Source organism: Atheta coriaria, unplaced genomic scaffold, assembly GCF_025399875.1.
Source record: "Atheta coriaria isolate IRGN ID8LTWV9N9 unplaced genomic scaffold, Caltech_Dcor_3.1 hic_scaffold_6_pilon, whole genome shotgun sequence".
Taxonomy (NCBI): domain Eukaryota; kingdom Metazoa; phylum Arthropoda; class Insecta; order Coleoptera; family Staphylinidae; genus Dalotia; species Dalotia coriaria.
The window spans coordinates 10,890,038-10,913,993 of NW_027045448.1; the positions used below are offsets into that span (position 1 = coordinate 10,890,038).

A 23,956-nucleotide genomic window follows, 5' to 3' on the forward strand; every position below is an offset into this window, starting at 1 on the left:
TGGTTTTCTTATTCAGCTCTTTTTCATTTTCTCATTTTAATTGATCTACATGTTGACCTTCTGTATGCTTGGGATGTTGTTGATGTACTTCGGATGTTGGTACCATTCACTGGGAATCAGCAGCAGACGTTTATAATCTGTGTGCGGAGATTATATAGACGTGAAGAGAAATCATCTAAGAAAAATGATTGTTATCAATTCACTGCTCCTTAAGAGCGGGTATTTTTTTCTCTCCTTTTGCATCCTGAGCTTGTGCATTTTATGTTCTTGGCATTTTTTATTTTTCGAAAAACGTTTTGACGGCACAAAAGCCTGAATCGAGCTTATAATAAAACTTATAACTTAAAACAAAAGCCGTTCGGACATAAAAACGAAATTGCAAGACATAAAAAATAAAGGAAGGAGCTTTTATATCGCCGTCTACTTTTCTAGCCGTTGAAAACTAAAATCGTCTGCTCGTTTTCCGTGCTTCTGTTCGTTTGCGATTGCATTGGGCAAAAATCTCGGCACGTCTGCTTAAAGTAAACGCCGGTAATATATTTTTTTCTTTCGCTGAATGCCATTACTCGCACTGCGATTGCACCGCGCGTACCTACGGTAAAAATATGAATTAGAGGCGACACTTTTCTTCCTCTCTTCATGTATGTTATTGGCGAAGGGCCGATGTAAGTGTTGTACGCGATATAATGGATGGCTGCCTTTTCGGATAAAATAGCCAATTTCTATTCTATTATCTGTCAAAATAGCCCTCGGATGGGTTGGTGCGTGCGTGCGCCGAGTGGATCTTTCCTGCGAAAGCGAAACGCGTCGGAGTGTGAAAATTACTTTAGAACAAGACGAATGATAGCGACCGTCGAAGTCGGCCGCGGCTCCTTCGACGAAAGCGGCGCCTCCACCATCGGCTATGTGTATGCGTAAGTTCGGTTAGCCATTCAGTCGCGCAAGCCACCGAGGGCTCCTAGTGGATCTTTCCTGTTATCCTTACACTTTCTCGCTTGCCATTAGTAACTCACGCCCTTGTGCGCCACTCGAAACTCGACGCTTTCGACGCAACTAACTCCGTCGCATCTCTGTCGCTCGCCTGCCGCGATGTCGCGCGCTTGCCCTTTAACTGATTTATTATAATTTAAAATTAGGACCCTTTATCTACATCATTACCAAGTTCGGCAAGTCTCACTGCAGTCGCATATAAATCAGAAGTCTTATGCGTAAATAATTACGGTACTTATGCGCGAATCGATCTCGCGCCGAGCAGACAGAGCCCTTCATTTATAACGCCGCAAACTGCCGCACGAATACGCTAAGTAGGCGCAGGATGTAAGGACTAAGAAGGCGCTTCCATCTCTGCGGGGGAGGTTTAACGCTAGTGCGTGTCGCGCCGCCCAGGCTCGAAACCTCAAGCCGTGGACTGACGATTAATTGCCACAAACACAAAAATAATTTCGGGTGTTCCCGTGTCGAGTCTCTTCCTGCGCAAGCAAAAAACAAAAAGCCCGAAAGAAACACGCGAAAAGAACGAATCCATCATGCTTTAACACTGCTTTAGCAATCTTTAAATACATTCAGCTTTAGGGGAAAAAGAATAACGCCCATTATGGGATAATTAAGAACTGTTTTTAAATCATTGTTGTTTAAATTAGCTCTAATTGAAACCATTTAAGAATGCGCAGACGCCGCACATTGCTACACGTATGAGTTCATATTTTTTATGTCGAAAGGGCATGCAGTTGTTCCACAGAACATTAAGTCGTATAAAAGTGAAAATGAAAAGATGCAGCTGCCTTTGTTATATGACCATCTTGTCTGTCGCTCGCGCGCGCGTGCTTTTTATCACGGACAGGTGAATTTCACATCTGCCCTGCGCACGCTTTCAAGAATTGAGAAACCAAGTTACCACAGCAACTTTGGTGGTAATGCAATATTGCAACCATTTGTTAAAATCAAAAATCGCACTTGTGCGCGGGCACAGCTGCGGAAAATTTGCTTAATTATATTAATTGTGTTTCTTGTTTGTTTCAGGTGAGTTGTTTGCACTTCTACACGGTCTATTCGCTCCAGCTTATCTTAAGCCAATCAGAGGTGAGTGTGTAATCCGTGTACATGTTCTAACCTGGTAGCGGTAATCTCATAAAACTTCACTTCCCTTTGATTTATAATTTATTTACGTCAACTTTACGAACTCGTACTTCCGTTAGAATTGAATACGAATAAAAATGTTATCTCAACCTTTCTTCTGCCAGTGAGATGAATGTTCACATGTAATCTGTATTCATTAAAGTACCGATAAAAATAGATAACATCAATCGTATTTTTCTTCTCGGAATAACGCTTGAATAATTAATCGAGTTGAAGTTCGTTTGTTCACGGTCACAATAAACTTACTGCTTTTTCTGGAGCTGAACAAGACAATCGTTAAACTATCAGTGTTTTCATCCGTTTTAAATGTCATCATAAGTAGGCATCTTGTGCTGATGTTGTGTTAGTTCATGCGCGACGAGCAAATATTCCTATGCTCGATCAATCAAAAAAATTAAAACGATAATTGGACAACGCGGTGTTTCGTTTAAGATGTTCATTATAAGTTAAACTCTCATTTTATACACACATGCGCAATCATGTCATTGAAAGTAAAATGCAAAAACTCGGAAAAGGATGCACAAATGATGCGCTGCTTGCATCAACAATCTTAATCATAATTAAGCAATCATAGTCAATTTCAATTTTCCTCTCGTTTCCTTCGCCGATCCGGACGTGAGCGTTGATTTTTTTCATGCGATTGCTAGGTATTTTTTTATGCGCGTTGTGTTCTGCGCAGCTCGCAATTAACCGCCCTGGAATCAAACTGAATGAAATTCAGGATTATCTGGTTTCCTGTGCACGCTCGTAAGCTTTAATTCCGCGCCGATATTTACAATCCTCACGTGCACTCATTATTTCGTAAAAAAACGCTAAAAAGCGCACATCCAGCTACTTTAATATACAATCCGTCTCAGAATGCTCCGCGGAATAATCAATGATTTTGCTCGGATATATTCAACGTGTAAAGTGCATTTATGAATAGAGACGACACGAACCAGCTCGGGCAGGACGACGAGTAGTTGCTGGAAGCGCGAGAATATTGAATGAACTTTTCCCATCAGGTTACGTCTTCCTCACAGCCTGCGCCAACGCGTACGTATACTACGATGGCTTCACCGTCATCACATTGCTATATATCTCAACATCTTGGAAACTATCCGCTCAACAACTACACACTTATACACACATATACATGTATGTATAGTGTGTATATTGAATCGACTCGAATGACTTTACAAGTTGCATGCGACGAGAGAAGCGATGCATCCCAATAAGAAGTAATACGAATGAACCCGAACGTGTTTGCACCGGCAGAGCGCGCGTGTGGAGGTGAATGTGCATCGTGAGCAAAGAAAACGAACAGGTGTAACAACCGACTCACGAAACGCACTTACAATCAGTGCACATTGAACTGGTTTTTGCCTTCTGCTACATCGCAAGGTGCAAACACTCAGCAGGCGCTTTCAGTCAAAGCCAGTGGCGTACCACGATTGCTTTTAGATTACATTTTACACCTTGTTTCAAAAGCAAATTTCAATATCTTCTCAATTATAAGCTTGATGCAATGTACATTTACATTCAGATATTACTTATACATTTTACAAGGCATCCACAACGATTTAATTTAATTCTAAACGGAATCCAATACGGGAAGCGATATTACTTAAGAACACATTTTGTTGAGCATTATCCCAGCGTTGTAAACGTCATTGCTTCTGGTTCTTCACACTTCGAGGCGTTGCTTGGATAGTTTGAAATGATAGTCAAAGTAGCAGCTATCATCATCAAGCGTTTGGTTTATTCTTTCGTTTTTTGACTTTTCGCTTCAATCGCAATGCGAATTCGCTCGCGCACTCCGCCGTTATGTCAAAGAAGTCGTTATACATGCGGCAAGGCGCGAACCGGCCACGTTTACTACATTGAATATGTTCACACAATTCAGGCGCATTATCGTCGTTGCTCGAATTACTTCATACGGTGCTTGCCGTCGTCAACATCAAGTGCTGTTCAATTTTTTGCTTGTTATGATATTTTACTGCGAGTGTTTCGATAGTACCAACTAATGCTAACGATGTAAACTATATCGCAAATGATTGCTTTAAATTACAATGCGGAACACTTGCTCGCAGTGAATGTAATGACCCATAATGAAATGGACATAGAGAAGGTAGAAATAAAAGTGTGAATTGAAGTGACTAGACGCTGACTAGTCAAGTAAAAGTGAGCTATGCATGCGTGTATTATTTTGTATATGAAATTCTTTGATGGCACTTGTCTGTGCATTTTTCTGAAATGTGTTGGCCCGTTGTTTTCTCAGCCATATCAGATTTCAATATCGAAGGCAGCGCAACAAGCAAAGCCGTACAAAGTGCGCAATCGGCCGGGTTTCTGACATATGTTTGCAGCTATAAAAATGTATATAAGTGGAGATGATATTATTTTCTGATGGAAGGCTCTGGGCAGACGCGCGACGTGGACGCATGGAGAGGTTGGGAATATCCTGATTTGTTACGCGCGCGCCACTGAACCGCAACCGAGCCTTCCTCTCTCACTGCGGCAGTGGCAGCAGCAGGAGAAGAGAAAATACGGCATACGGGCGGGCGGGCGAACAGCAAGAAGCAATCTACCTGTCCGGTAACTATATCAGAAGGCTATAATCATGCCTTTCTGCTGCATACATACGTGTGCATGTGAGATAAAGCCGCGTAGGCATCGTCGAAGAAGGTCAAGAACATCGTTTCGAAGTGAACGAATGACCGAACGGAAATGACGTAACGGATATAGATTTTCTTGCTTTTATATTTCTAATAAATATACACCTCTCCGTCTTTCACGCGGACAAACGGAGGCTTTTAAAATGTAAGTGATTATGATACACGAAACGAAACTGTAAAAATAAAAAGTGACTCGAACTCGATTCGATTAATGATAAACTTGTATTAAACGAATTTGGTTTGTTCCAATAGAGACAAATTGTTCGACAACGGCGGCACGGATGTAAAAATGATCTCGAGACATGATTAATGATGGCTTCTTGCCGTTGTTGTAAATAAATAATAAAATTGATCTCCACTTAAGTAGGTGATACACCTATACACCTTGCTGTTATGTTATTATATTGTGTTCCGGGCGTATGTTTTCCTAATCGAGTAATCTATAGATTTTCTCGCGAAATTCTATTGTACTACGTGAAAGGCAAAGTAATGATGCTGTACTGTTATACTTTGGCATCGTACAATAATATGAAAAATCTTGATCTACTTCACGTAATATCTCCGGTGCATTTGATTGAATTGCAGTGCAATGTCAGTTCGGCCGCAGCTGAACCCACCTGCGAAACAATGAACAATGACGAATGGGCTGCAATTGGTGCACGTACTCGTACTGCTTTATTTTTACCTGGGAAAGATATACTCGCTATTATGTTTTTCAATTTTATTCTTGCGGGTAAACGGTACTAAAACTACGCTTGTCCAGAACTATTAGTTGTTACAGTTAGATTTCTTGACATAATAAGTTAACGAGATAATTTCTTGCAAATATTGTTTACTTTTATCATGTGTGTACAACATGATATTACAAGTATCCTCAATCAGTCATCTGTATTGTAGGGCAATTAAAATGTACGATGTCAAATATTAGTAGATACTTCCGAGTTTCAACAATGTTGGAGTCGCAACTAATTTTAAATAATCATCACTAATCGTTACTTTTGCTCCATGCGCTACAATCGCGCGCTGCGAGGTTCCCGCTTGGTGGCAATCATAATAACGGGAAATTCGTATACAAGGGAAACAGTTTAGGAAACGTCTGCGATGAAAACGTTCGGGAAACGCGAAGCAATTTGTATTTCCATCGTTCGCGCAGCTCCCCGACGCGGCGCGCCCTGGCTAAACCGAAACGAAACCCAAAACGATATTATCGCAATGTCCATATTACAACACAACACGTTCTCGGCGTCGAGGAAGGAGAAGCTCCTTATGTTGCTGATATCGCCGTGCCTTATTTTGTTTGCCCCCCGTGCCTCATACTTCTTACTTATACCAATTGCGCGCCACCATTTCTCGTTTATATTCATTATATTCATGCACACTTGATACTTAAACCTTAAACTGGCTAGCGTATGTTTAATAGGGTGGTCCACCCTCAGCGCTTAGTGTCGGGTGGAAATGGAGCGCGGTTCTATTTGAACGAATGCGCTAAAAAGTCCATCGTTTCATCCTGGAACGGGAAAATCGTGAAATGCCTTAAACGTTATGCATACTTCTAAAATTTACTTTATTTTGCGCGGCGCGCCGAAAGCTGCGCAATATGAGCTCGAACGCGGCAAGTTCCGCGCGTGAGGAGGCGTTTTTGTTTTACTACTCTTTACGATTCGCAATTACATGCTCAATAAACTTTAGGCGTTTATACTTGGGTCGTATAGCGCACTGAATGAATGAGTACTGCAGCAGGGAGCATAGCGCAGTACGTATTACGTGTAGTAAACGTAATATGTTGTCGAATCGCCGACTATATAAGAGAAAAGCCGAAAAGGGCGGCCCCGCGGAAAAAGTGCGATTTAGATAGAGATCTTTTTAAAATTTATTATCTCAAAAAACTACCTACTTGCAGTCGACTTTAATTGTTTCTTTTAACTTATCATCGTACAATCGCGCTTGTATAAATGCTGGCGGAGATAATGGAAAAGTGTAAGATGAAATTAAAGCAACTATTACATTTACGTTGCAATCATGCGCAGCACGGTTTTTAATCTTCCGGGAAAATCCAGCAATTGGCCGTCAAGTTCCTAAAAGTTTCAGTGCAGCGCAAGAAGAATATGTATGTTTTATATATGGGAATTATATGCGAAATTTGCATTTAAAGTGCCTCATCGCGATCGTTTTTCTCACTCATTCGCTTAGGATGTCTAGATTTTTACAATAGAAAAGTGCATTTTGTTGCTATTCATCGTTGCCTTTTCGGTGTGAGAATAGATGGTGCAGTACATTCGTATTAGACTTTTAATATATTCGGCTGGTGCGGAGGAGAAACCAACAGTGAGCGGAGTGGTAATAAATAATAAAAAGAACAATGGGCGCAAAGTTCGCACGCCATTATTTCTAATTTCCAAACGGCAATTAAGATTTCTCTCCGCTACTACCCGGCTCGCCATCGCTTCTGCCCGGACGCTTACTTATTGCCTTCACGAGGCGCGATGACTGCGAGCCGTCCACATTCTAATAACCATCGAAAATTCCCGGCGCGCCACGTTTTTCGTGGTGCGTCTTTCATAATTACGCAAATTAAGAGCCTCATTAGAATCTTCAGTGCTCGCGCTTGGATGTAAACTCGAGGAGTATTAGAAACGCGTCAATGAGAACAGCTCGCGTTCGATGGAAACATTTGCTCGGCTCATAAAACAAAATGAAAATAAAACGTTTGCATGTTGTAAAGTATTTTATTGCGCCGCAGCGGCCGCGTAAGAAGTCACAAAATGACTCGACGAAATGATGCTAATGTGAAATAATCAGATTAGCAGAAAGAAAGAAAAAAACACTGTTCAAACAATAAGAAAATAGCGTATACAAAAGTACTTTAATTGTTCCTGTGAATTTGTATGCACGGCTGAATATATACTGAAATAGTGTTGCGAATGTGTCGCTTCTTTTTCGTTTCGCTGCGCTCAAAGCGCTGAAGATCAAAACGTCGCGTCGTCGGGTTGCCGTTTCCTCAAATCTAATTTGTCTGTGAGGGAAATTTACTTTTACAACGCGTGCATTTCCCAAACCGAAGCGGATAAACAAATAAACAAACTATAAATTTCCTGCTTTATCTTTCGACTCACTGTCGAATAACGCACGCCATATGACACAATTCCGCGTTGCGCAAAGCACAAAGCACAAAGCACAAAGGGGACTCGAATAACTCCTTTTTACTTAAAACCGTTAAAAAGGAAACCTAGTTATCTCGGTTTGTGACAACCTGACCGGTCATAATACACCCACCGTAGTGTAAACCAGCAACATCGTAAAAGTAAAAAAATAGAAACTGCGTGCTGTGCAAATGAATAGTTCGTCAAAGCACATCGCGCGGTGAATTAATCAAACGCATCAAAGCACGAATGATGAAACAGAGTTTCAATCCGCATCGTATGCCATTGTGAGCGCATCTCATTCATACTCTTCACTTGGCGTAAACGCTCCGTTGGCGCCTGCCATTAATAAACTGCACGAGAGTACGTCTGCATTACACTTGCGCTGCGTGCGCGCATGCTGTAGCCTCGTCGTTTCTGTATTACTTGTGTTGCTGCACCAATATAATGCCTGCCACTCACACCGACGATTGCAACAAACGGTGATAGACTAAGTGCAAATCGTTGCACAATGCAATTAATTAGTTGTTATTAAAAACGGACGGATGGCAGTCGACGCCGTTGTGCTAATGCGCACTATCAGTCGAGCAGGAACGCACACGATTCTTAATTAATTTCCAGCTAGTAACAGGTAGCCAAGGGCTGCCACTAGAACTCGCCGACGTTACGAGTTACTGTCGGTTCGCAGGCATTCGGAATAAATGCATTTTAATTAACGGAAAAAGCACGTAATGCCTACCAACACCCAAGATTCCAATGAACGTAACGCGATGCAATATCACACATTTTCCAACGTTTAAATTGTCGATTGAAACAAAACGATAAATTGTTTTTTAATTGGCTTCATGTAATTTACTTCTTGTAGCAATCAATAATGTTTTTTTATTAAATCTAACCCGTAATCTTATTTGCCTAATTTGAACACGAACTTTTGTGTTTTGTGTTCCCCATCAGTCACGATCAGCGTAAAATCGTAATCGTGATGTGAAAAATCGTTTTTTTATGCTTTGAATTCAATTTTACGTCTGAGTTTGTCGAATATGTGGTGCTAATTATGATTGGCATTAATTGGTCGTAGTTTTATCGATCCGTATGGACTTCACTTCATTTCGGTTGACTCATTTCTCTCGGCTTGACGCCGCACAGCAGCGCAGCGATTCTCCGATTAAAAAGGTGAAGTGAAGTAATCGAGACTAATTAGTTGTCTGGATTGCCAAATACATATTGAACAAGCCGCACCGAGTAAAATATTCGACACACATCGCGAGGTGCGTTCAGAAATTCGTTTCCGAAATGGATTAATTCATTAACTTAATTGCGATCGGACAGATTGCGCGCCCGCTTGCTCCGCAAATTTTTAAGTGTTTAGATTGGATTTTTATGGCTTTCCATTAGGTGGTACTTTTTTCATAGAGAAGCAAAAGTGGAGCAGCTAAATAAAAAATATGATGCTTGAATGTACATCATTTTCAAATTAATTTTTATTTATTGCTCGTTAACACCTTGAGTAATTTGTGGTACGTTCCACGCTGACAGATGAAATAATTTGTAATCATTAGCATATTTAATTTCACAATGCAGGACTGATCAAACATGTTTGGAGTTTATTACGTCATCGAATTGTGGGAATAATTTAATTTGTCGGGTTGCCGAAGGGGTTACAATTCAGTAGCATGTCATGTGGTAATTAATTCATGTTTACACTTTCTTTTATTTTGTTTGCACTAAAGGGTGGAAAAGGCACACAAGTGTGCTCAATGAACTGTCTATTTTGCGGCGTGCCTGGCGTGTTTAATTAAATATTCGTGGTTTTTATTAATAAAATTGTTTTTTCAGTCGATGAAAACATTAATAGAAAGTGTATGAATGTATGAAAACATCGGTTCGGCGAATATTTAAATAAATTATTTTCAGTTTTCAATAAAATCTTCAATGGAGAATAAATCAATTTTAATTTGCATTGAAAGCCCGCTCCCTGGAGATTGCAGAATAAATTAATTGAAATGATTGCGATGAATTTATAATGCCAAAATGTTTGAAGCGCCGCGCTAGCAAAGCTCGCGTGCGTGAGTGTGTCACAGTTGTGTCGGTGTGCGTCGCAATATATTCAGGAGCGATTTGATTTTATGAAATGCCTTTTATTAAACGCTTTTATTAAATGCATCACCCACATACCGACGCGCCCGGTTACTAATGCCCGAGCATACAAATTTTTGGGGCATTTGTTTGAACGCAAACTGCACGGTGGTTTTTGCACTCTCGGTGAGTTCATGTCGGGTTGCGGTGTAGATAAAGCAACTCGGTACACACACAGCGCAGATAAATAAATAAATCCTATTTGAAAAATGCCATGCATACCGCGGACGCGGCCGAAAAACAGTTTCCAATGCAAACACATTGTATGCACACATTTACCGCGCGCTCGTCCGGTCGCCAATTGTGTTTGTATATGCGAATACCCGCCCCGGCGCCTAATTCGCTTTGTCAATATTGACCGTCGCCTTTTATCTAACTACGAATGTATGAATGCGTCATACATAAAATACGAATCATTAATCGACGCCTGCGACAGAGAAACACCCACGCGGCGAGCAGAGTTATGAGCTTTTGAACGATTTTTGACGTGTGCGTATGCGTTCATTTGAACCAGCAATTTAAAGTGAATCCACACTCACACATACTAATATACTAGGAGCACCTCTATTGTTCCATAATATCGGAAGTCGCATTCGAATGCAACGTCGCAGCGCCAAGTCAGGCAAAAATATCGATAACTAAGGACGACAAGCACATTTATCTTCTGCATGCGCGCTGTGCTACCACTTTTATTTCTTACGCCGCCAGTGATCCATGAGAAGAGATTTTTATTAGTTAAATCCGGTAGCTTGAATTACAAGCACCACTCGAACGTCGCTCATCTCTCATCGCGAACGCTTTCGCAAATCCATTTCGATATTCGCTCAGCGCACCCCCAACTTGCCTCTATTTTCACATCATCTGCATACGTACTTATAAATCAATCCGGGAGCAGGATATTGCTGCGTGTAATTCACGATGTGCTGTGATTTTTCATTATTTGTGCCTGCTCCAGAGACAACAACACATCGCTCGAATCGGCGTCCTACGTTATTGTTATTATTTAATGTACTTTTCCTTGATTTTACGACCGCTTGTTTTAATTCAACGTATGAAATAGATTTTTTCCTTTTAGTTACACAGATTTTAACATCACTTCATAGCTAGGTGAAGCAGATAAGTTGCGGTAGGTCCATCACGTTAAATCACAATTTAGAGATGCTTTTTCTATTTGTTATTGTGAAAGCAAACAACTGGGCCGAGGCGAATTCCCCCTGTGTGGCAAGTGCGTGTATTAAATGGGGTATGCGTTGAGTGAGGTCCTCATCCGGCAGGACGAGCCCTAAATAAACTAAATCTGCTTCAGGATTATGCCAGTCAGGATTTAAACTTTAACCGCAAACAGTGTAAATCCACAGCGGTGGATGTGGACTTTTTCCACAACGTGCTATCCAAACTTTGGCGCGCATTTTAATCAATATTTCAATACGAAATTTGACAAATATATACTTTCAACGACAACATAACGACGTTATGAAATTGATGCGAAAAAAGATAAGTTTTAATTCCATTTGTTTGGGGTATATTTACTAGCTTTTTGTTGAATACTAATGAAAATGCGAGCGTCGCCAACACGTCTAGAAATTTCAACAGAAAATAACCAGACAAGTTGAAATGAAGTAATTTTGGTGGAAAATGTAATACTTTAACAGAAACTTTTAAATGAATAAACTTGCAGTTTGCATCTTTCGCTGGTTTTGCCTTAAATTTTCTTATTCTTGTCGTGTCGTGGTATTGTATTCTTTTACAACTAATAAGCCACGTTTAAATGCATATTTTGCGCTTAACGATGGTGATTAAAGGTATTCATGAACATTTAAGCTTAACGAAGGCACTATTAGTGCGAAACTTTTTGAAACGAAGACGATTTTCCGATACAGAGACGGATGGCAAATTATGGAACGAATTCAACTATATATCATCATAAATTACGATAAAGAAACCTAGTTAGTGATTCTGGCGTCGTGCGCTCCGGATGTTCGCCTCGGCGTCGGCTTCCTTCCATCCGCCATGGGCCTTTCTTCATCCTTTAGTGGCGTCAATAAAAAATACACCTTGCTTGGCGCGTACGCACACCTTAAATGGTTCGCTTCCTGTCCCTCGACGACGCACGGAGTCATTGGGCTTCGACGAGCAACACGTCGATATTATAAACGTATTAAAACCGTGTCTGTGTCTGCTCTTCAAAGTCGAGGAAGAAAAATAAAAGCCCACCGATATTAGACGCAAGCGTGTGCGTATATGTAAATGTTAAAAAGCAGGCAACGACTTAATGAAACCGTAGTAATTAAGTGACCTCCGCCTTGGTTCTTGCTCTTGCGCTCTGTGCCGGTTGTTGTTTGGTGGCTTTGCTGCTGCTGGCCCGGGCGTCGATTCATTCTCGAGTAACCTCTTCTGCGGCTTCGGATTCATTCACAAGTAGAAGTTCCCACACTACGCGTTCGTTCGCGGACGTCAGTATCAGATTATGTTAATACACATTTATGGTCATCGTCTCTGTCTTGCGCCCGCGCGTGATTCTGAAATCCGCGCCGATCACTTCTCGGGGCCGCGTCCGCTTTTCACAATCTCCACGCGCTCGCGGGAGATGAACAAAAAACCAGGACCGGTTTTTAATGAGTTTGTGTGGTAGTTTTAGGCGTCTTCCGGTTACGCGACTGGATGCGGTCGCATGTTACTCGCGCTCTAATGGTTTTATTGGTGTTATTGGTTAAAAGTTAACCGACTTATCAAACATAATTCAACGACATTGAATATCAACCGGGCGCCATTAAATCTCCAAGCGGCGATGAAATAAATATTTAACGCTTCACAAAGTACACTTCTTGATGTATTTTTTTTTCATTTGAAGCTACATGCTTCTAATATTTTGAATGTTCATTCATAAGTTATACTCGTTTCAAAACAGGATGTTCTAATGCATGGTCATGGAGTGAATGAAAGATTCAATCACGATAAAATCAGACATTTGCGGTATTTGCGCATGAGTGAAATCGAAATTTAATTATGACTATAATAAATCACCTACTTTTCGGGTAATGTATATGTGTATGTTTAAACATCTTCATTTACAATGAATGTACTGATTACAAGGTGTTAATTGAACATTACACATTAAGCAAAGCATGAAATTACGGCAAGCATTAGCCGTAAAAACATTCATTACAGCCAGTGGGAGCAACGAAGCGATTCTGAAAATAAGGCATAGCTCACGATACCACCCAACAATCTCCCGAGTAATGTCTTGATTCTACGGTTACATTACATATTCCTTCATGTAAACCACCGCGTAGCTTATAGGTTGTATTCGTGTTCGTGCGGCGAACAACACATAACGATTTCATGCTCGACGATTCCCATTTATCGCACTCCTTCATCTTTGCTTTTGTAAACGGCGAGCTTGTAACGTTAATAAATAGTTAAACACGCTTGTTGAGTGACGAACGACTGTATCTTGCACGCGAAGGAGAAACCAACTCCTGGAGTGATGGTGTGCGGGGTGGCTGCCTCAAACTGGAAATAATAATATTTCACTTGGAGCGCCATTTGTCATTTCGTCGTAAGCACGCTTCGCTTTGCATAGCTATTTTCGGTGCAGTCGCGCCGATAGAGATGTCTCATTTGCCAGCGGCTGTGCTGTGCGATTTATAAATACAATATTAGTTTTGTTTTCTGACAAGTGGGAGGTATGATCAGCTAGGATTTTATTGCTCCACTTGAACGTAGCGGGTGGTAGAGATTTGATTACATCATCGCTCAATGAGTCAGTAATTTCAGCCCATGAAAGCACACTACGTTGCTATGACAACTCACGCTTATTTTTTTCTATTATCCATGATCATGTATAATGAAATAATATATTTACTCTGCCTGCGACTTGTGCATCGCATTTTTTAGTTGTTGAATAATGTGAAATATCACCGTTCTCCAACAGAAAGACTATATTAAAGTTTGAAATGAAAAACATGAATATCCTTCCTATCTCTTCCCGTCTGCTACGACGCTAATTTTTAATACGATACTGTAGAGCAACGAACTTTTATATTACATTAGCAAGAAGTCTGGCGGACGAATTACATTCATCTACATGAGATTGTGCTCGATTTGCACGACGTTGGCGTCGCCTGTTGTGTGAATATTGCGAAACCGTCGGGGCGTTCCCCGCCGCAGCGATGACAGAGCGTCGGTATCTTGTGCAAAACTGCATCTGTTATAGCATCTAATTGCCGTCTCTCGGCGCGAGACGCAGCCGGGTCTCTTCTTCTTCGCGTTGGAAAAAGTTTACATCTTTTTATAGCATCGCCTGCTTGCTGCAACTGCGACTGTTGTGAGAGTCGCAATTTACAAGTGTGGATGCGAAGGCGCGTTCTTTCTTCATCTGTGTGGACGCTTTTAAGTTGCATACAAAAATAAGCATAAAAGTATAAACAATGCGGACGGGGGCCGCGAGAATCCGAGCCATGCGGGCAGCATATGCAGTCCTGGATTGTTCTTTTGTGGAGTTTCGGATTACACAAAACCAAAGCGGAGCAATCATAAAATGGGCATGCCGGGATGCGCAGGAGATAACAAAAAAAAATATGGCCATGCCGAAACACTGGTCGCAAACTGCTGTTAATGATTGTCGTGTGTTCTACTGTTCTCTACTGTACTGACCATGCCTGGTGCATGGGATTTCACCACAGACAATGTCAATATTGGCATCGAAATGGCGCACTGCAAGATGCATTTTTCAGATCGCCATTTCCGGTGTATAAATTGCCGCAAAACGTATGATATTTCTAGTAGTGCGCTTTCGCACGACTATACTGCGGTATACTGGTAATACTGCGCGAAGTTTTGCATATTATGTGCGCGTATTGCGAATTTTTTTCCGGGCGCACGTCGGCAAGCCCGAAAGTGTTAGCGATCGAGCGTGCTAAATTAAAAAAAATCGTGAATGCATACATATAGAGAGATATGCATGCGGCGAGAGCGACGCGCTCAGCTGAACGCTTGAATATTCATGAAGGGAGTCGGCGCATGTAATCTGGGCATCAATTTATTGGCAAATACATGACGCCCTATAAAAAGTTACATTCTGCATTATAATTCATACGTAAATATCGCCCATGCGACATGTTATAAATCATGCATGTGAAAGTAATAAATATTAAAAATGTATCATGAAGAATTATTGCCTTTTGCTTTACTTTTGGTCGGGCGCGCACACCAGCTTCAATGCATTGGTTAAATCACCAGCAGGGCGCGAGATTTTCCATCGAAAAAACGCATGTCGAATGCGAGCGCGACTATTATGTAAACAGGGTTCGACACCGCACGTTCAATTGGTGGCAGATGCTGCAAAGTGACAGCATAATTTGAAAACAAAAACAAAATACAAATATTTGTATACTACAAGAATAAAATTATACGCTGCTTGAAAATGATTAAAGTTCACACGTTTATTTCTCAAGTTTTATGCAAAGTTGACGCAATTTGTCAGGGAAGACAAATCGAAACAGCGAGAAATAAAACGAAACAAAACAAATATATCTCCCAACCCACCATTAGAAATAAATAAAAATATCCGGTTCGCGAATAGTCGAAAACTCCTTGTTTCCCCCGAGAGTTAACGTTATAAATCTTAAGCACGGTTCACCGCAACGCCTCACCAAACAGGAAACCGGCAAAAGGACGATCCCGCCTGATACACAACTATTGCATTATTAACACCACAAAATCAACATGCTACTAAAAAGGCACTTTAATGACATTTGCAGTTTTACAATTCATTGATCTTCACTGAAATGGCAGCATTTTCACGTGCGATATTAGATGTTTATTTTTATGGTGACTAACACTCAATTGACCTTATTCAGCAGTAATGTCTTTGTTTATATGCAGGTGGTCATTTATTTCATGTCATTGTCGTTTTTTGTAATCACACGAATAATTAAACAGCAATTTAACGTGCACGTCCGGGCCCATAGACTTTTGTTTTCGGGCGGTCATTTGTTTTATAACCACTTGAACTTAATTTATTGTTATTTATCATTCACAGTTGTGGTCAATTAATTTAAGGTGGAACATTAAATGTTTTTATTTTTTTTTATACTTTCTAATACACAATAATACGTACATGTCTATCGGTCGATTACACAGAGTAACGCCTCTAATTTCCTTTTATTTTTCTCTGTTGCAGTACTTCTGATGCTCATGGCGGCAGCGCCTTCCATATCCGGCCAGCAGCAGTACTTCAGGGTCTCGCCAAGAGACGTCAAAGTTCTCGAAGGGGGCGAGGCGATGCTCGAGTGCGAAGTTGCCAACTTGGCAGGACAAGTTCAATGGACCAAGGATGGATTTGCGCTAGGTAATCACAAATCGCTTGCCACTTGCTTTATAATTAAACGGCGTCTGGTTTTTTCCAAATGATTGATAATTTATAAAAGACCTTTGTCGTTCCAACTTGAAATTATAATTTCTTTGTTCTCATATCAACTCATGATGTCAAATTTGCATGCGTGAGGGTTCTCAACGTATAATAATTGAGCGCACCGAGAACATTTCTCATCGTGACACCTCCGGAGACATTCGCAAATGAATTCGCTTGTCCTTTCGTAAACAAGGGTTCAGGTCTTGAAAACTCACATGGGACGCGTTTCCGTTTTATTATTTTTTGTTTGTTTTTCTTTGGGCGAAAGAAAGATGCGCATCATTCAGTTTTGGACACAATACAATGTACATTTTACTTTTGCCAAGTTTTATGTCAAAATACATATTCAATTTTTTTGTTTTGTTTTCTTCTTCGGTACTCACCATACTGTCTTGTTTGTTGCAGGCTTCAAGACTGAGATACCCGGCTTTCCCAGGTATTCGGTGATAGGCGACCGACGACACGGCGTGTACAATCTCAGGATCAGCAACGCGTCTCTGGAGGACGACGCTGAGTATCAGTGCCAAGTAGGACCCCATAGATTTCATAAGGCAATCAGGGCCAACGCAAAACTCGCCGTAATATGTAAGTCTTTTTTTTTTTTAGAAAAGATGCTTTTCTTTTCTCCATCAGCGTTGTGTTCAATTCCCTGGGGTTCTACTTACTCCAATGTTATCTTCCTGGTGTTTTAATATTTAAGTACGAAAGGACTTGAAACGTATTTTGTTCTTCGATTTAATATTAACTTTAGCTGGGAGTTTTCAGTTTTTATCAAATACTTGAGAATGATTGACCATCAGATACTAATTAAAGGGTTAAATTCCTTTATTAAGCTTGGGCACATAACTTTTTTTGCTGCATGAAAATGTTGCGAATTTGAAGCATACATTTCACATTTTGTGCTTGAGTTGGAATGCGCCCAAAATTTTCCATTTACATTCATCATTTGACCCTGCGGCTGTAACACACGCACTCACACCATTCGCCATTCTATCCAAATACATTATTTTGCACCCAAAACAAAATTCAACAATCAATCACGCAATTTGCGTTTGGCCAGCGCACGAATTTCGATTATTGATGGCCGAGGGTGGTGCGCTTGTTTGGCCATTGTTAACTGGCAAGTTTTAAAGTAATTATAAAAGCCTCCCCTGACCACACCGTCGCGTTTAACTAATACGCGTCGAATAATTGCGCGCGAACGTGATGAATGGCACGTTGATAGAATATTCCGCACGGCCAATACGCGATAATCAACCGCGAAAGCCGTGCGACATCGAGGCGATGCAAGCTCGCATTAGTTTTTGCCACAACTCGCAACTAATTGCAAATAACGGCGCGACCAATAAATATACATATGGCTAATCATTTCAATCACCGATTAATTAAGAACGCCACAACTTTGGTTATGGTAAAGCTCATCGGGTTTTTGCACTGATGAGATTGATTATGAATAGTCGGCAGGCGCTAACCAATGCGACGCGACGTGTTGATATATTAAGCAATCGCTGAACCACTTGCCATCGAAATAAGATAAATATTTAATTGGAAAACACAATAGGTATTCCGCCATGATCCGTTCCGCATGCAGGCGTGCGCGCAGTTCCCGTTGCAGTGTATAGTCGCTTTCGTTTATTAACGAGCTTGAGTCTGAAATCGATTTCGATTGCTATTAACACCTGCGGAATAATCTCGACGTTGATCGCGAGTAATCTCGCAACGACAATTAGCTTTGCATTATTATGGCTCCCAGCGCATTGTTCGAGGGTGCCGAACACGTGTTCAGAGCCGAAACTGCTAATTCAGTGGGCGGCAAAGAAGATTGTGTGATTTGATTTTGATGATCTACAAAGTTACTGTTTCAGCGGTGTAATTATTCTGAGCTTTGAGCTTCCACTTGGTTTACAGAGATGAAACTCAATTCTATTTAGTTCCCAAAATATTCCAAATTGCTAAATTTGTAGTATTTTTTCAGATAATAATATTACTGAGGGAAATTAATTAAGAGCTGTGACAGTTGTTGTATTCTAAGGGTTTTAGGTGGGGATGCGGTATGGACGCTGCGATCAATAAAAGCACAACAACTCTGCTTGCACCCAAATAATTTCCATTAATTACGTATTAGGAAAGTTTTAATCATCCCGGAATTCAAGTACCTTATCCAGTTTGCCTCATGTTTATCTATTGATTTAATCTAATAGAGTTCTTGCATGAAAACGGCTTTGCTTCCATTCGTGCGGTAGTACTCCAGCACTCCGCAGCGGCTAATGTTTAGCAAACATCGGTGGAGTAGCTAATTGTGTTCGGTATAAAACAGCATTTATCGGGTTTATTCAACGATAAGCCGGTCGGAAAGGAAAATGCGAGCGCGTTGCGTCGTTGTTGCTGTAGCCGCTCTGCGCGATGGGGTCGCCGACGCAACGGCATTCGGATTTATCACTGGGTAATATTTCTTCATGTGATATTGTAAATTATGTCAGCCGAAACTCGAGACGGCAATACCACTCGCGTGGCAGATTTACAGCTATAAACGTAATACGTCTAGGTTTGTTTAGTTCTAACGACGCCATGCGCTGGCGGGATGAATGTCTTCCTTGTCTAGTAAAAACCTCGGCGATGTTTGCCATCTCGCGCGCGCGTTATTTATTAGGTCTTTTTACTTGTCCTTTTAGCGACGAGTTGGGGGCTGGCCGGGGCAATTTCGTCCTCTTAGCATGCAGCCAAAGAAAACAATAGCTGCTGAGAGTAGAGATTTTAATCGTTATGGCTATATAAAACAGGACCGAGGACGTTTTGGCACAATTTCGTATAAAATCCTAGTTTTTTTTGTACCCTCTGCATTCATTTAAAATGCTGCAACTCTAGCACTCTGCGTAGCTTGAAAAAAATTGAGTACAGATTCTAAAGCTAAAGAATTTCTACTCTTTGTTTGGCATGTTTTTCTCGTGTCGCCGACTTTGAGTTAACTTGGAAGCTGCTGTGAGTAATGGCGACTTGTCACCATTAAATCTTTATTACATCACGTAACAACAATGAATTTAATACGTCGGTGTCGTCTCACACCCCACAACGCACTCTGAGTCGAGTGCGTACGCGTTTGCACATGACTTATGAGTGTACAAGTCGCTAACTATCTAGCCGAGTGAATAATGGTGTCATTCAGCGTGTCGACGTAATTGAAAGACTATTCAAAAAGTAGCACCTGTTCATAAGAACTGCGTTCGGGAAGAAGGGTATTCAGTCTTTCCATGATGGCAAAACCGTTTGATGTTTACACGCCGCACATCGTGGGGTTGCATTCGTTGGTGTTAATATGATGAGCGACTGATACTGTTGCCGCCCTTGCGAAACTCAGGTGTAAACTTTCCGTTTGTGCAAATATTCAAATGTGACTGGGATCGTAACAGATCCTGCCCTCGTTGCGTCAAAGGAGTGCGAGAGCGCGCGCGGGTTACTTTACCATAAGATGGTAATGATATAAATTAGTAAACTTCGCGCGTCAAGAATTCACCGCGCCGTGTGACAGGTGTTACATCGATTTAACGTCGGATTTATAGAGTAACTTTGTTAATGCGGTTTTGCACCGGCGATGCGGGTTTATTGTATGTGCGTGAGTTCGACACCCAAGGCGAGGTGGATGCGCCGGGCATAAACTTCGCCAAGCCGGAATTTTAACCTAATGGATTTTGGCATGTGGTGGGAAATTGTGTAGATGTTGTATGTGCGGGCACATAACACACGATGCAAATCAAATTTACCGAAGCGGAACTTGGAGAAAAATAACAATATCAACCAAAACAATTTGTCGGGAAATTTATCGTTGATCAATAATGCTACATTAATCACATCTAATTGAAGACAATGAGGAAGTATCGACATCATGAGCTTTGTCGTTTTTCCTGTGCACTGTACGCGAAAACGTTCGGTAGTAATTATATAACGTATATTTTCAATTAGAGCATGCGGGCGATGTCGGAACGACTCGCATACACGTCACCAATAGAGGAAGAAGTTAAATTTGGCGTAGCAATGTGCGGAGGCAGACGGAAGAAGAATTTCTCGACCTGGCATCAGGCTGCGTCTGCCGGGAGAGGTTTTGTGTTTCGTCGAGCGGGCGAAATAAAGGTGGAGAGGAAGTTAGTTTTACGGGCTGCGTGTTCGATTCCGGTGGTCGGGGGCGCGCTAAGTTGAACGAGAGCCTGCTGGCTTGGCGTTGGGCCAGCGAGAGTGTTCATCCAGGATACCCAGTCAACTTCTCTTTTCTCTTTATTAGCTATCATGAAAACTGTGTATTTATCCAGACGCGAGGCAGCAGCTTAAACTCTCACTAAAAAGTAACGCTTCGATTTTTTGGTAGGTTGCTGCAAAATAGAACATTAACAGCGTATCAAAACAATTTCCTGTTTTGTGACTATAGGATTTATATATGTCGCGAATGCTGTTTTTTGATTGATTCTGATTTTTTGTTTACGATCAGAATAATAACGTTGCTATTGCGTCCAGTTTCATATCTATTGTCGCCAAATATTTATGCCTCTATTCGCTGACCTGATGCCCGGGTTTGGAACAAGGGGGATGCTTTGCGTTACCCATATAACCCCAGTCGAGCTACGTGCACCAAATCTCAAATCGTCCACTTTATTAGTTTACACACATCTGAAGCATTGTCTTTACATAGGCCAGCGCCGTCTCTCGCCCACCTAACAGAGTTTAGTGAGATGTGGCGGTACGTGCGACAAATACATAGTGACCATTCGTTATTAACTATGGCAGTAGAGTGTAAAACCTTCCCTCACAGGATGCCCGCCATCTCTATTTCCCTCGGCCGCGTTTGAACAATTTAAACTTCAGCCGCATCCCCGTGACCCACAAACCGCATGGTCTCTGTTTCTGTCATATTCTAATAAAGTATTATTAAATTTAAATCTGGCGTTTTCGTGCCACGAAAACATTTTCACAAACAAACTAATCGAATAATTAATTTCAGCACCGCCCTCGTTGGTGGAAATACTAGACCATGCGCCGAACTCGAAGCTGGAGATCAAAGAAAATCAGGAATTCCATTTGGAATGCCGCGCTCGCAACGCCAAGCCCGCTGCCAAAATAGTCTGGTACCGGGAGAAGGCCGAGCTGAATATTCGTGAGTATTACACAACAGGATGCGCCTTATTTTTGGGGCGAACATCGAAAGTAAATGCAAATTTCACTTGCAGCCAATCGCGAGGATCAGACCATCGAAGAGTCGAGCAATGGTAATCACCGGAAAATTACGCGCTACGACACACACTCGCGCATTTCGATAAAGCCCACCTCCGAGGACGATCTTGCTAAGTACACCTGCGAGGCAAAGCACGAGGCCCTTTCATCCGATATGCGAACTTCGGTGGAGCTCAGTGTATTATGTATGTAGATATTGTAACATTCCTGTTTTGCCACTGGGCTTAGACGTTCTTTTGTTCTTCCCATTTTTGTATACTTACACCACAAGTGCCGTGTTCAGCGACTATACAAAGTGAATTGCAGATCCGCCGGGACTTCCGTACATCGAAGGCTACACGGATGGCGAAACGTTTCGTCGGGGACAGAACGTTGAATTAATATGTAGAAGCCGGGGCGGAAATCCACCTGCCCAATTAATTTGGTATAAGAATGGAGAGCAGATAAGGATGGCCTATCGAACATCTGGCAGGATCTCCGAGAACGTCTACACTTTCACGGCAGATGCCAGCGATAATAAAGCACGGTACAAATGCGAGGCCAGTAATGTCATGTCCAAGACGTCATTGAAAGCCGAAATCGACATGACCGTTTTATGTAAGTTAATTTATACACGTTAGTCAAGTCTCCGCACGAGTCGAAGTGATATCATTAACATAATTGCCTAATTATATTTGCTGTGATCGTATTATATCGCATTATAACAATCCGAACTCAACATCATTGGTGATTTGTTTTCAGTTTCGCCGGCACATGTTACAATCTCTGGTCCAACAGAAGCACGTGTCGGTGACCCGTCCCACTGACTTGCACCACTGCCAACAGCAATCCACCTGCCGATATCAAGTGGATGGTTGCCGGGCGTCAAGTAAAGAATGCAACATCCCGCACTGTGGTCTCGCCTGCCGGTGGCTGGATAACGACTTCAAATATCACAGCTGTCGTCGAGCACCGGCGCGGTTTGGTGGTCGTTTGTCACGGTCTTAACATGCAATTAACTGAGAATGTCGTGTCTACGCACACCATTAATGTTTTATGTAAGAAACTTAAGTTTATGACACTTGTCTCCTCACATTTTATTAATAATTCCGGCGAAAACTAACGCAAAAAATTGGTTTAGATCCACCGAGTCAACCGTTCATTCATGGCTATACGCAGGGCCAACCGATCGCCGCCGGTACTGTACAAAAAATTTCCTGCACATCATCTGGTGGCAATCCACTGCCCACAATGACCTGGTATAAGAACGACAAGAAAATCCATTCGACACTAAAAACCCTTGACAAATCTGTATCGGCCGAGATAACGATTCTCACCAACGTCACCGACAACGAGGCGCGGTACCGCTGCGAGGCGGCGAACTCTGCCACTGAGATCCCATTATTTGAGACCGTCACTATGAGTGTCCATTGTAAGTGGCTTTTTTCCTTTTTCTTTGTAAAAAAGCATCTTTCTGCAAACCCAACTAAAATCACCGTCGTTAAAGCGTTTTTTTTTATCACAAATTATTATTTTGCAGTTGCTCCCGAAACTGTCAAAATTAGAAAAGACCCAGTTGAGCTGAAACCCAACGAAGAAGCGACACTTACATGCGATTCCAGTTCAAGTAATCCTCCGGCAAAATTATCTTGGTGGCGAGAAGGCATCCCTGTGCTGGGATTGAATAATGTTACGAAAGCTGGGCTACACGGTGGAAAGGTATCTAGTTTGGAGCTGAAACTAAATATCACAGAGCAAATGAATGGCATCATTTACACTTGCCAAGCTAAGAACGAAGCCCTTCAACGTTCCGTGCACGATGCCATCACGCTCCAAGTTTTATGTAAGTTTATATCCGATTTTATACACCCAATCTAACACGGTGTTAGTATCAATACGCGGCATCACAAACTTTATTTCTTTTCAGATAAGCCAGTTTTTGATAAAGAGAACGAGAAAGCTGTAACTGGAGTCGAGTATGAGCCGCTGATAATTTCCCTGAAGGCCGAAGGAAATCCGCAAAACATTCAGTACACTTGGACGAAAGACGGGTTACCCATTATTCAATCATCTAGCAGCACCGGTATGGAACGCATAATATCGGAGGGAGGTGTGCTCAATATCACCAAGCTTAGTCGCAACGACGGCGGGATTTATTCATGCGAAGCCATTAATTCTCAAGGCAGTACAATGACCAGCATCAATGTGACTGTGCAATGTAAGTCGATCAATCAACTGTGGGTTAGATAGAATTTTATGAAATATCTATCATCCGT

General features: G+C 41.7%; 1 protein-coding gene across 1 annotated transcript in view; it reads left to right on the top strand.

Annotated features, from left to right (window-relative positions):
* Positions 1 to 23,956, top strand: part of LOC135793915 (nephrin-like) — a 47,913-nt gene that overhangs the window by 19,280 nt on the left and 4,677 nt on the right. Inside the window, 11 exon segments of the mRNA XM_065305043.1 lie at positions 2,020 to 2,079; positions 16,254 to 16,421; positions 16,890 to 17,069; positions 21,472 to 21,624; positions 21,698 to 21,886; positions 22,008 to 22,298; positions 22,443 to 22,493; positions 22,496 to 22,738; positions 22,822 to 23,112; positions 23,221 to 23,523; positions 23,608 to 23,898. Of these exon segments, the coding sequence (XP_065161115.1) occupies positions 2,020 to 2,079; positions 16,254 to 16,421; positions 16,890 to 17,069; positions 21,472 to 21,624; positions 21,698 to 21,886; positions 22,008 to 22,298; positions 22,443 to 22,493; positions 22,496 to 22,738; positions 22,822 to 23,112; positions 23,221 to 23,523; positions 23,608 to 23,898 (2,220 nt within the window).